This window comes from Pelophylax lessonae (assembly GCF_965119305.1).
Source record: "Pelophylax lessonae genome assembly, chromosome: 6".
Taxonomy (NCBI): domain Eukaryota; kingdom Metazoa; phylum Chordata; class Amphibia; order Anura; family Ranidae; genus Pelophylax; species Pelophylax lessonae.
Window position 1 is genome coordinate 117,943,641 of NC_138773.1, and position 13,492 is coordinate 117,957,132.

A 13,492-nucleotide genomic window follows, 5' to 3' on the forward strand; every position below is an offset into this window, starting at 1 on the left:
TTCTGATATAAATTGTGTAATTATCAGGGTTGCTGCCAACACTCAAACGCTCAATCCTCAGCAATGTATGGTACATGAATAGCCAATATTAGTGTTGTGCTACCCTTTGATTGCTGATAAGCAAGTTGTCTTTCAGCTATAAAATACAATTTCAGTAAAAGTGACAAGTGCTCTTCAAGAATAAATTAATAAATAAATAAATATATATATATATATATATATATATATATATATATATATATATATATATATATATATAGGCCTCCTACCAGAATATATAATCGACTTCCCATAAAGGGCAATATTAAAGGGTATTTAATAGGGTGTATCGTGCAACTGTGCAAAACTACAAAATTTAAAGTGCAAAACAATTGATGAAACCAGTGTCGTCCTACACAATAGTGTAACCCTTCACATATATAAAGTGCCATTTGCAAAAAAAAATATATTCAAACTTCAAATTGTAGCGGGCAAACCAGGTTCAAAGTTTAATGAACCTATATGAACCGTCCATCGATGAAAGAATGTAACAGTCTTTGATAGATCTAGTGAATCCCTTCACCAGTGTAGATAACTGACACCACTGTGCACTCTGTGGACAGTTCACATAGGTTTATTGCAAATTGAACCCGCTACAATTTGAAGATTGAATTCATATTTTTTTGCACGTGGCACTTTATATATGTGAAGGGTTACACTATTGTGTTGATTCGCTTCATCAATTGTTTTGCACTTTCAATTTTGTCGTTTTGCACAGTTGCACAATACACCTTGATTATCCTATAATATTGCACTTTATGGGAAGTCGATTATATATTATGGTAGGAGGCCAGTATATTTGTATTATTATTTACTTAAATACTTGAAGAGCACTCGTCACTTTAATTGAAATTGTATTTATTTCTCTATCGTTCATTGACAGACGCAGCTCCATATTCTTCTTAACCATTGGGTTATGCTGCCCCTTACAGGAGTAGGACACTAGGCAGGAAAAAACTTTACCATGCCTATGGGGCAGTCCCTGCATTCTCTAACTCTGCTAAAGGATCCAGTTTGTTTCTGCCTAGTTTAGGACCTAGTTCCCGGCTGGGTCTTCGGTCTGAACCTTTTTTTTTTATTTTTAAGGGAACCTTTGTAAAAATATTAATTTTTTAGCTAGTTATGTTCCTGAGAAAACTGCAGTCAACAGCTGGACTGGGTTTCAGACTGGATATCCTATATTCTTAAGGTCTCCCAGTCTGGGCAGCAAGTGTGTGCAGGTTATAGCCCTGCGCTAGGCCTCGCCACGACGGAGCCCCAAGTGAAACACCTCGCCGGGACGCACACGATCTGGTTTGGTCTGAGTCGCAGCGTACGCCTTGGCCGTCAGCACCCCCCATCCTGAGTAGAGAGGTAGTCTGTCCGGAGTAGCGCCCACCTGATTGTCTCTGGCATGGTGAGTAGTGTCCCATCATAGCTCTTGCGGTCTCGGGGTGGGGGTGGACGTGGGCCCCTCCTTGGGATGGTTGGACCCCCGGGTGCCATTCCCCCCAGCCCCTCCAACAGTTACGGTGGTCTTTTGGCCCCAGTTGGATGAAACGATCAAAGGTCTCACATGTGGGAAGAGTGCTCTTCTTCCTCTACCTACAAAGGGCAAGTCGGCGAGTAATAGACAGGGCCCTTATTTTTCAGCACACAAGTGACCCTTTCGTGCCTCCGTCATGCAGGAGAAAGGTTGTGGTCGGGTGTGCCGAGAACTGGCCCCTCCAGATCTGCACATAAATCTCCCTCTGCATGAAGGGACGCCCTCACCAGTATCTGGGGTGGGGGGACGTCTTTGTTTCTTTCCGGAATTAGGGACCTCCTTGATTCCAGACAAATGGGCCCACGAGCTGATCAAATCTGGTTACAAGATCAAATTTAGGTCCCGACCGTCTGACATATTTTTCCCGCCCAATCTACGCCCTTCAGAACGGTTAGGGGTCTATGAGTGGCGGTACAAGATCTGCTGTCGCAAAGGGTAATCGCGCTGGTTCCCTCTCTGGAACGCTTTTAGGGGTTTTATTCAAACCTGTTTACTGTTCCCAGGAAAGAAGTGAAAGTGCGTCCAATTCTGGACCTCAAGGCTCTGAATCGCTTTGTGCGGGTACAGAGGTTTCATATGGAGTCCATTCGCACGGTAGTGGCATCCCTACACCAAGGGGACTTTTTGGCCTCTATCGATATCAAGGATTCTTATCTGCTCATCCCTATTTTATGCTGGACTCCAGCATTTTCTTTGCTTTGCTGTAGGAGAGTAACATTATCAATTTGTGGTGTTACCCTTTGGTCCCGCCTCTGCCCCCAGGGTCTTCACCAAAGTGTTGGCTCCGGTATTGGCATTACTGCAACAGCGGGGGGTTGCGGTTCTAGGGTACCTGGTCGATCTCCTCTTAAGGGCAGACTCCCACTCAGTTCTGGTGGGTGATTTGTCAATCACTGTATGGACTCTGCAAGAGTTCGGTTGGACCATCAATTTCAGAAAATCTGCTCTGGTCCCAGCCTCCAAATTGATTTATCTGGGACTGACTCTGGACTCAGCCTCTGCGAGGGAATTTCTTCCCCGGAAAAGCTGCAAAAGTTGCAGAGGGCGATTCGGTTGCTGTTATCCAGCACTCTGTCCTCTTTGCGGACTTGCATGTGAGCTCTTGGTCTGATGGTGTCTACCTTCGAGGTGGTTCCGTTTGCTCAGTTCCACATGAGACCTCTGCAAAGAAAATGCTTGTGAAGTGGAACAAGTTATTAAAATCTTTGGACAATCTGATTAGTTTGAGTCAAAACACAAGAAGTGCTCTTCTGTGGTAGCTCTGTTCCTTGGCCCTGCGTCAGGGCAAGTCATTCCTTCTATTGTATTGGACTGTGGTAATCGCATGCCAGCCTGTCAGGCTGGGGAGGAGTACTTGGAAAGCTTTGTGTCCAGGGGACCAGACTTCTGATCAATATTCTGGAACTCAGAGTGATAAAGCTTTGCTTGAGTCACTGGACAAATCGTCTACAGGGTTGTCTAGTTTGGATTCAGTCAGACAACGCCATGGCTGTGGCTTATGTCAATCATCAGTAGGGCACCAAGAGTGTCCTGACGGCCCGGGAGGTGGCAGACATCCTAAAATGGGCAAAAGATGTTGTTCCTGCCCTCTCCACCGTGCATATCCCCAGAGTGGAAAACTAGCAAGCGGATTACCTGAGTCGTCAGGTGTTGGATCAGAGTCAATAGTCCCTACATTCTGAGATGTTGCACCTGCTGTGTGACCGGTGGGGGACACCCAATGTAGACCTGTTGGCCTCCCGACTTAACAAGAAGGTACAGAGGTTTGTAGCCAGGTCTCAGGATCCTCTGGCCGACGCCACAGATGCACTGGTGGCTCCTGGGGGGTCAGTATCGGCTGATCTACGCATTTCCTCCGCTGGAACTTCTGCCAAGGCTTCTGCGCAGCATAGAGGTGGAAGGGATTCTGGTCATTCTGGTGGCCTTAGACTGGCCTCGCCGGTCTTTGTATGCAGATCTGGTAAGGTTGGTCGCTGATGCTCCTTGGAGACTTCCTCTCTGGGAAGTTCTGCTGTCTCAAGTGCCGATCTTCCATCCTGCTTTACAGTCGCTGGCTTTAACGGCGTGGCTGTTAAAAGTCAGGTATTGCAGGATAGGGGTCTTTCTGGCTCAGTGATTTCTACACTGTTGAGGGCTAAAAAAATCTACCTCCAGGAAGCTTTTACATCGTACGTGGAAATCGTACATCTCATGGTGAAAATCGAATAAGGTGCATCCACGCTTTTCAGTGGCTGGGATATTTACCTTTCTCCAAAAAGGGGTTGAGCAGCGGTTTGCTTCAGGTAATATTAAAGGCCAGATTCTCGGATTTAGTGGTGTTTTTTCAACGCCCTTTAGCTACGCATTCTTTGATTCGCACTTTTATCCTCTGATACAGGCCCCGTTACTTCTGTGGGATCTGAACTGTCTGTTCTTCAAAAACCTCCCTTTGAAAACATTAGGGAGATTCCGCTGCTTACTGTCACAGAAGGTAGCCTTTTTGGTGACTATTACCTCTGCCGCAGTGTGTCTTAATTTGCGGCGCTGCCCTGCCGTTCACCTTCTTTGGTCCACAGAGATAAAGTGGTACTTCGACTTAATCAATCTTTTCTTCCTAAGGTGGTTTCGGATTTCCATTTGAATGAAGATATTGTGCTACCTTCACTATGTCCTGAGCCCAATCATCCCAAGGAAATTGCCTTGCATTCTTTGAATGTGGTTCGTTCAATTAGATTTGCCTCGTGGTTCCTGAGTCTCTCAGGGAATCAGACTGTTTGTCCTCACGGAAGGACCTCGGAAGGGATTGGCTGCGTCTGTTGCAACCATATCCTGATGGATCACGCAGATGGTGGTACAGGCGTATTCACTTAAGGGTCAGGTTCCGCCTTTACCTGTGAAGGCTCATTCTACTAGGGCGGTGAGTGGCTCTTGGGCTTTTCGCCATCAGGCGTCAGTAATACAAGTTTGCAAGGTGGCAAATTGGTCATCTGTGCACACGTTCACTAAATTCTACAAAGTAGATGTGTTGGCATCCTCGGATGCTTCTTTTGGCTTTTGAATTTTCAGGCTGCTGTTTAAAAGAGGAACTATTCTCTTTGAGGGTGTATGTGTTTCTAGGTGAGCTCCAGTTGTTCCTGGTTGAGCTCCATGTTAACTGGTTGGCTGTTTAGCCTTTGGGGAATTGCTTTCTTTCTCTGCGTTGTTTTCCCACCCCTCATGCAAATACTGCTTTGGGACGTCCCAGTAGTTAAGAAGAATATGGAGCTGCATCTATCAATGAATGAGAGAGAAAACTGGATTTTTGACTTACCGTAAAATCCTTTTCTCTGCAGTTCATTGACAGACGCAGCACCCGCCCCTCTATTTCTGAGTGGGTTGGGTTTTTTCCTCTAACACTGCTTGCAACAAAACTGAATCCTATAGCAAATTGAGTGGGTGTATGTCTGCAGGACTGTAAAGTTTTTTTTTTTTTTTTTTTTTTTTCCTGCCTAGTGTCCTACTCCTGTAGGGGGCAGCATAACCCAATGGTTAAGAAGAATAAGAAGCTGCATCTTTCAATGAACTTCAGAGAAAATAATTTTAAGGTAAGTCAAAAATCATTTTTTTTTTTTTTTTTGCTATCCCACGCTTTTTTTTCTTTAAGACCCATCTTTTTTTCTAAATGGTACAATTGCAGCCTATGCCTTTCAAATATCCATGTGAGATTACAGGTGAGGGCAACCATGGAAACTACAGTGTAATTTTCTGATAAAGGGGTCTTATACCAGATACAGGGTGGTGATGTTGCATTCATTCAGATTCAAAGCAAGTGAGGGCACCACCTGTGAACTAGAATAGTCTGGAAGTCCAGGAAATTGTATCTTCTTACGAAGGTGGTTTGCCTTTGGCAGATTCACTGCGCCCCGTGCATCGGAGTCCCCGCTGCCGAGCGGGGGCGAGAGCACTCTGCCGCAGACGCGTGACAGACGTAGGGCTGCATCGGTTTGTGCAGGAGGGGCTGCCTGCCGCAGTAAAACTGAGTTGGGCAGTCCTTAACTGGTTAACTAATCAAACAATGACGTTTGAATATTACATTTTACACTGGATTTTCTGGAATATACAAGATGTAGAAAGCAAATATTATGGTTGCCCATATATTAAATAACCCAAGAAAGTGTTTCATCTTGGACTGGTCTTTAATGCTCCCTGGGTGGGGGACGGCTGTCCAGAATGAGCTCTTTTTGACCTTCCCTTTTTTTTCCCTCCTTTGATAACTCAGTGGATGAATCTTATTTAAACTATCTGTCTGAGCCAGTTGTAGAGAGTAGTAGCCCTTTGTAACTCCACTGGAAACATCATACCAGAATTATTCGACTTGCATGCTTTCATTTTCTCTGCCCTTCCTCATTTTTGCCTGTTACCACAGGAACCAAGTTGTCTTCAGCCATTCCCACTTTGTTGGGTAACATCCAGGATGATGAGCTTATGGATGGGGAATGTGATGGGAGCCTACCAGCTTCACAAGAAAGCAATAGAGAGGAATTGAAAAATATCCCAAATGAAGACCAAGCCATGATGCAAGATTGTTACAGTAAAATTGTTGACAAGCTGTCTTGTGCTAACCCTACTATGGTTCTGCAGGTTTGTATAAATACTATTTTTACTCAACTTATTATTTATTACAAAAGCACTATAGTTACTTGGCGCGTCCTGGTAATTCTCCACACTTCCACAGGTTCAGATGTTGGTAGCTGAACTAAGAAGAGTTACTGTGCTTTGGGATGAGCTCTGGCTGGGTGTCTTATTACAACAACACATGTATGTTCTCCGACGAATTCAGCAGCTGGAGGATGAAGTCAAAAGGGTGCAGAACAACAATACTCTGAGAAAGTACGTAGATGATCTTTTATTTTACAGCACACTTTGGGCTTCATTTTGAAACATGTTCCATACATCAGGGATATGTAGAGTTTCATACCACCAAATACCTTGAGAGAAAATAAATTCTAGCTAGCTGGCGTTTAAAGGCTAAAGTTTCTTTAAAAGAACGTTGGAGGCAAGTTCTTAAAGTCTAACAAAATAAATAAAAAGCAAACGGGACAATAATATCAATGAAATGTGTCCATTGTGCTGCTGGCTCCTGCTTTCGTTGAAATCTTCCATGCTCTGATCCCCTCCTCTGCATCACCGCCGTAATCCTCCTGTTCAGCGGAGCAGGAATAGTTGGCACTGTTGTAGAGGGCATATGACAGGTCCCTCAGCTGTATTGACTTCTGTGGAAATAAGGAGTGCAGTAATATTTGTAGGAGGGAGATTTCAATAAGAGCCTGAACTAGCAGAACAAAGAAAGGGACGCATTGCGTTGTCAAAAAGAACTGTCCATTGTGCTGAGGTTTTGTTTTGGATCTTTTTTTTTTTTTTTTGACAACACTTGGGTATTACGTTATTTCAGCTGTATTTGGTTTTTTTTTTGGTTTTTTTAAATGAACATTCAGCTACGCACTAACAGGAACTTTCAATGAACTACCACAGCGCTCAATATCGCCATGGTAGTTCATTGAGTACTACAACCCGACAACCGCAGAGGCTGTTATAGTTTTCTATTCACAGAATACTGTAAATGAGTGATTTGGCCAAGTGGGCGGAGCTGCATCTTTTTTGACGGGGGCAGCTGCAGCACTAACCTGTTACAGCCTAAATATGGGTGTAACATGTTAGAAAAGGTGAACTTTTTTTTTTTTTTTCCCTTTTCTTTTTTTAATAAATTAAAATACATTATTTTGCCCTTAGTCTTCTCCAAATCTGCAAGTCCCTTTGTTTTTGCTGATGCGTTCTGACTGTTAGAGGATGGCAACGTTCATTCTCCATGTTTCCAACTGTATGAGGGAAGGTAGCTAGCCTTTCTTGCTCACTGCCGAGATAGACTAGGGACTATTAATTGTGTAATATGGGATGTGTAGTGTGCATAGGGCAGTGCACATCACCTCTACTAGTGTTCACTGCTCATTCCAAACAAATGGAAGTGGAGGTGAGAAGGGAATGTTTGGGACCTCACAAAGGATGTTGCAAGGAAGCATTAAAACAAAGTAAAAAACGATTTAATAAAAAATAGAATACAGGGGCATTAAATAGTTAATGTGTGTAGCTAATTTTTGAAAAATAGATTTCTCTTTTGTTCATTGATGGACACAGCTTCTGGTATTCTTAACCATTGGGTTATACTGCCCCCTACAGGAGTAGGAAACTAGGAATAAAAAATTCTGGCTACACCCATGGGCAGTCCCAGGGGGTATACTCCCTCTCTGCTATAGCGATTTTAGTTTTTTCTGCCTAGTCAGGAGTAAGAACCAAGTTCCTTGCTGCGATCTTGGGTCCTGGCAAAATATTTTTAGATAGAAAATGTTTTCCTCCTTGATTTTTCCTTGGATATCTACAATCAACAATCAACAATCAACTGCCGGACTGGGCGACGGGCTAAGTAATCTAGATCCTGTGGTCACCCCAGTCTGGCCAGCGAGCGTGCACAGGCTTCAGCTCCGTGCCAGATCGGCCGCGACTTAGCCCCACTGGACAGGGGCTGGCCCTGCGGGTTAAACGTCTCGCGGGTCGCATACCACCTGGCCTCGGCCTGTGTCGCAGCGTTCCTCCTGCTCGAGATCCCCCTATATCGATGGAGAGGAGGATCTGTCTGGAGTGGTGCCCGCCTGGTTCCTGGTATGATAAGTAGCTGTCCCCCCTCTTCCCCTGGCGAGTTTTGCGGTGGAAGCGGGCCCCTCCATGGGAAGGTTGGACCCCTGGGTTCGCCTCCTTCCTGGCACCCCCCCCCCTCGCCTGTCTCTGCCCCCCCCTCCACTATTGCGGGGTCTGTATGGGTGGTCTGGGGGGCCGAGAGAAATGCTAGAGATGCGGGGGGGGATGCGCAGCCGAGGACCAATCAGCTGTGCGGGGGTTTATACCTGGTGGGGGGGCCATTACAGTGAAGCCCAAGGGTGGCGTTTTTGGCAGTGGGAGCCACCCTCATCCCCTAGTTCTGACTCCTGGATAGTTTTCACTTCCTGATGACATTCGCGCAATGCAGATTCTCCTGGTAATTAGCAGTGCCTGGTTCTGTGGGTGGTGAAACTGGTGGGGCCTTCTCCCTCTCTGCTGAGGGTCGATTGGTGCTTGTAGCTGTCAACAGGTGTTGCTGCCAGCGCGGTGGGGGTGTCCCTTAGCAGTGTTTTACTCTTATTCTGTGGGTCCCCCTGGTGGCTAATGGAGTCTTTGGAGCACGTCTCTCAACCTGATCCCCTCTGAGGCTGCGTGGCCCTCCGGATCCCAACCATCCATCCATGTACTGATGGCGGTCCTGGAGTCCCTTGTGTCCTAGGTGGAGGTGGCTTTCGGGCGAAGGGCTAGAAAGGAGCGCCCCCCGCCTTCCTCTCTCTCATCTGATCCTGAATCTGATTCGGGCTGCCACAGATGTGGGTCACCCTGATGGGTCTGCAACCACGCGCCCTTAATACTTAGATAGTGAGAATGATTCCTCCACGTCTGCAACCGCGCTCGAAAAGGCGCTGGTGGATGCACTGATTGTATTTGTGTGTGAGCCTCTAAAAATGAGGGACATAACTGCGACAGGGGCGCAGGTTCCCTTGGCATTCACAAACCACCCTTTTCCCGCCTATTTTGACAGAATTGTTGCGAAAGAGTGAGGGCAACTGACGCATCACCTTGGGGTCCCTAAGCCGTTTGCTAGGCAATAGCCCTATAAAGAGTCCCTTTTAAAAAAGTGGTCTGTTCCACCAGTGGTGGACCCTCCGGTTTCCAGGTTAAACAAAGAACCGGTTGAAGAGTCTCAGGCCTTTAAGGGCCCAGCTGACAAAAGAAGGGGAGGGCTGTGGCCCATATGTACACCCTGACTGGCTCTGCATTGAGGCCGTTGTTCACTATTGCCCTGGTATCGCAAACTCTGAATGAGTGGACTAAGCTTTTGCGCCATGACCTGGAGGGAGAACAGCTCCAACCTGCCTTTGCTGAGCTGGCGGACCAGCTGTTCCAGGGGCTGCAGTTTATCTGTGCAGCATCTTTGGATGCGGCTCCCCTAGTGGCTTGGCTCTCTGTTTTAGCAATGATCCTTGGCTAAAATGCTGGTCTGTGGACCAGATTTCTTAAAAAAAAAAAAAAGCCCATGCTGTGCTTCCTTTTAAAGGATTGCCTGTTTGGAGCTACCCTAGGTAAGGGTCTCACAGCGGGAAAGGGTACCTTTCTTCCACGGGTTACTAAGGACAAGGACCCTCGTCGCAGATGTGGGCCGTCCTTTTCGGCTCATTCGTTTTTTCGTCCCTCAGGATCGACTGAAAGGGATCGAAGCCTTTCGGGGGGCCTCCTCTGATGAATCCAAGCAAACTTAATCTGGCAAGTCGAGAGCTGGCTTCTCCAGACCCACAAACAAGGTTCTTTTAGCATGAAGGTCTTCACTGTTTCCCAGACCCGTCGACTTCCCTGGTACATAAGTGGGTCACTACAGTGATGACCCCGGTACTGGCTTTGTTACACCAGCTGGGGATCGCGGTCCTGAGCTATTTATTCAATCTCCTTCTGCGAGTAGTGTCTTCTGCTGCACTGGCTGAAAATCTGGAGATCACCATACAAACTGTTAAAATGCAACAGGGATAGTGGGATACCCCTCCTGGGGAGTGGGGTCCCAACTATGCCTATAAAAGGAAAAGGGATGGTAAGGAGGTTGTCATAACCAGTTAGTTAGAGCATCAAAAACAGCATATTCCAGCAAAGTAAGAGACAATGGTATATAAAAATTAAATTTATTGGATTTAAATTGAAGACATACAAAAAGATAAAAATGGAGCCAACTCCATAACCTGACATAATTTGTCTTGCATAAAGCGATACACACTAAATGTTAATAACCGATGAGGATGGGTCTAACGCGTTTCGCATGAATGGCGCTTTTTCAAAGACTGTTTGATAATCCTCGGTTAACTATCACGAGAGAAAAAATATATATAAGAAGAGACAAAAGCAGATTACATACAATATTCATTAAGGGAATACATACATATTAGTATAAGCAAACATTTATATTGGACTAAGTCCTACAAATCAGCTACTTGATGCTCACCAAAGTGCTAGTGCTGCAAATGCACGGACAAGAAACCAAAGACATCGGCTGTGCTAAACACCACATAAAGGGCCATGTGCAGGAGGGATACAACCGAGCGAGGACCTCAGGGTGATCACCCCTAAATCCTCACTTGGTAGAGACAGGGAAAAGTGCCGAGTCCCGCACCCTCGGAACGCAGACAGGGAGGCGCACCCCCTCAGATCTAGAGGCCCCCAAGATCCTGAGGGAGTCCCATCTAGGGAATAAGCATAAATAGGAACAATATTCAGAACTTCAAAAGCAATTCAATATAAGTTTATACAGATTACTCCATGTATAAATCAAATATTTAATGTTTAGATAGAAAGAGTGGCTGGGGAACTGCCTACAGGTATCTGCCAAGGAAGTATATACATCCCACCCCTTAATCAAATTTCCAGAAAAAGATATTAATGTATATCACAGATGAAATAAACATAATCATAAGTGGCCAGGGGCATCCCAAAAGATTGTAATGTATCCTCCTATAAGAAGAGAGAAGGAGGGGGATAAAGGATTCCCCACTTACCCAATATGCAAGTGGGATAGGGACAGCGTGACGCCCGCTGTATCTGGCCACTGAATCCAGCCTCCTAAGATAGTCCCCTGAAAGGAATAGGTCCCAGTTGAGGAGAGCTCCCCCCCCCCCGTCACGTCCAAGGGGGAGAGAGACAGTCGCGTGTACACGCCGGTCGCCCTCTCCCTCAAGTACGGGGCTCCACCGGAAGTGACGCAATCGGAAGCCACGCCACCTCCGGCGGAAGTACCAAGACTCCGCGGGAAATGACGAACCCGGAAGATACGTCACCCTCGGCGCGGGCGCAGAGGAGAGAGGCATGCACCCGGACGCCAAAGACATACGGGATGCAGCCTCCTCACAGGCTAACGTTGATTAGCCGAACCGGGAGCCGAGATAGGAGTTGCTCACCGGCTTTGCGTCCGGACACCTCCCTAAACATCTCATCGTTGATCCTTTGGTCCCTAGAGTGCAAAGTGCACAACCCATGCTAAGGGCACCAGTCCAGCATTGCAGTAACAATAAACACTAAGCAAAATAAAACAATCATTACGATAACATCTAGATTATACAGCATATTGATAACTCAATTACTGTTACCATTTATTAAATACATGACACATTTGTTACCTCATAAAAAAAAGGGGGGGGGGAAGGAAAAGAAGAAAGCAGGGGGGGAAATAGTAAATTATTTTGTAATTTATTTAAAAAAAGGCTGATATGAAATGACCGAGTTCAAGCCCGGAGGGGTCGTGGCGTGCAGATTGTAAATCCATCTGGCCTCTAATTTTAAGATTCTGTTATCAACATCGCCCCCCCCCCCCCCCCCGAATATTGGGGTTAACAACCTCCAAGACATGAAATTTAACTACTTCAGGGTCGAAATTGTGGTGGTTACCAAGATAGTTACAAATGGGGGTATATATCAACCCCACCTCCATATAATACAGATGATCGCCCACTCGACTAGCTAGGGACCTCTTAGTTTTGCCCACGTAGAATAAGCCACACTCGCAGAGGGCAATATAAACCACTCCGATTGTTTGGCAATCTGCATAACAATTGAGTTTATATATAGAGCCGTTCGGGAGGAGGCAGGTTGGTCCTGCCTGTATCCATGGGCAAATGTCACACTGGCCACATGGATACGTGCCTCTCCGTGTCTGATCACCATTTGGCTGCACCTGCTGAAGATGGCTATGAACCAAAGAGTCACGGAGTGACTTGGACTTTCGAAAGACTAACTCTGGATATTCACGGACATAGTTGGATAAAATCCTGTCATCTGTCAAGAAATGCCAATTCTGCCTCATAATAGCTCTAATCTGCTAATCTGCCTCATAATAGCTCTATTCTACGGGCTTTAGCCTTATTGTATGCCTTGCGCAGTACGAGGAACAAACTAATATTTAACTTCAAGAAAAAAGCATCAGGCTCTGGTACTACCAAACTGGTTACCACGTACAATGACCACCACTCGCAGATTAGAGCTATTATGAGGCAGAATTGGCATTTCTTGACAAATGACAGGATTTTATCCAACTATGTCCGTGAATATCCAGAGTTAGTCTTTCGAAAGTCCAAGTCACTCCGTGACTCTATGGTTCATAGCCATCTTCAGCAGGTGCAGCCAAATGGTGATCGGACACGGAGAGGCACGTATCCATGTGGCCAGTGTGACATTTGCCCATGGATACAGGCAGGACCAACCTGCATCCTCCCGAACGGCTCTATATATAAACTCAATTGTTATGCAGACTGCCAAACAATCGGAGTGGTTTATATTGCCCTCTGCGAGTGTGGCTCATTCTACGTGGGCAAAACAAAGAGGTCCCTAGCTATTCGAGTGGGCGATCGTCTGTATTATATGGAGGTGGGGTTGATATATACCCCCATTTGTAAGCATGTCGGTACCCACCACAATTAAGACCCCGAAGTAGTTAAATTTCATGTCTTGGAGGTTGTTAACCCCAATATTCGGGGGGGGGGCGATGTTAACAGAATCTGTATGTGAAAGATAGCATTAAATCTAACCTAATACAAGTTGGTGAGGCCAACATAGAGTCAGTTTGGGTTACGTTGCAGTTTGCTAATCATGCAGTAACTCGTGTAGGTGTGATATATAGACCACCTGGTCAAGTTAAAGAACTAGATGATCTACTAGTTGAAGAAATAGCTAAAATGACAATGAAAGGAGAAGTTATCATTATGGGAGATTTCAATCTTCCAGATATAAACTGGAAAAACAAAATAGCAAGTTCTACCAGGAGTACAGATATTCTAAATTCCCTACTGGGGTTGTCTCTGCAAC

General features: G+C 45.8%; 1 protein-coding gene across 4 annotated transcripts in view; it reads left to right on the top strand.

Moving 5' to 3' along the window:
• Positions 1-13,492, top strand: part of SMG1 (SMG1 nonsense mediated mRNA decay associated PI3K related kinase) — a 795,166-nt gene that overhangs the window by 537,727 nt on the left and 243,947 nt on the right. For all 4 annotated transcript variants that reach the window (XM_082260927.1, XM_082260924.1, XM_082260925.1 and 1 more), the window contains exons 37-38: positions 5,949-6,163; positions 6,258-6,412. In XM_082260927.1, coding sequence (XP_082117053.1) covers positions 5,949-6,163; positions 6,258-6,412 — 370 coding nt within the window. The remainder of the gene's footprint in view (positions 1-5,948; positions 6,164-6,257; positions 6,413-13,492) is intronic.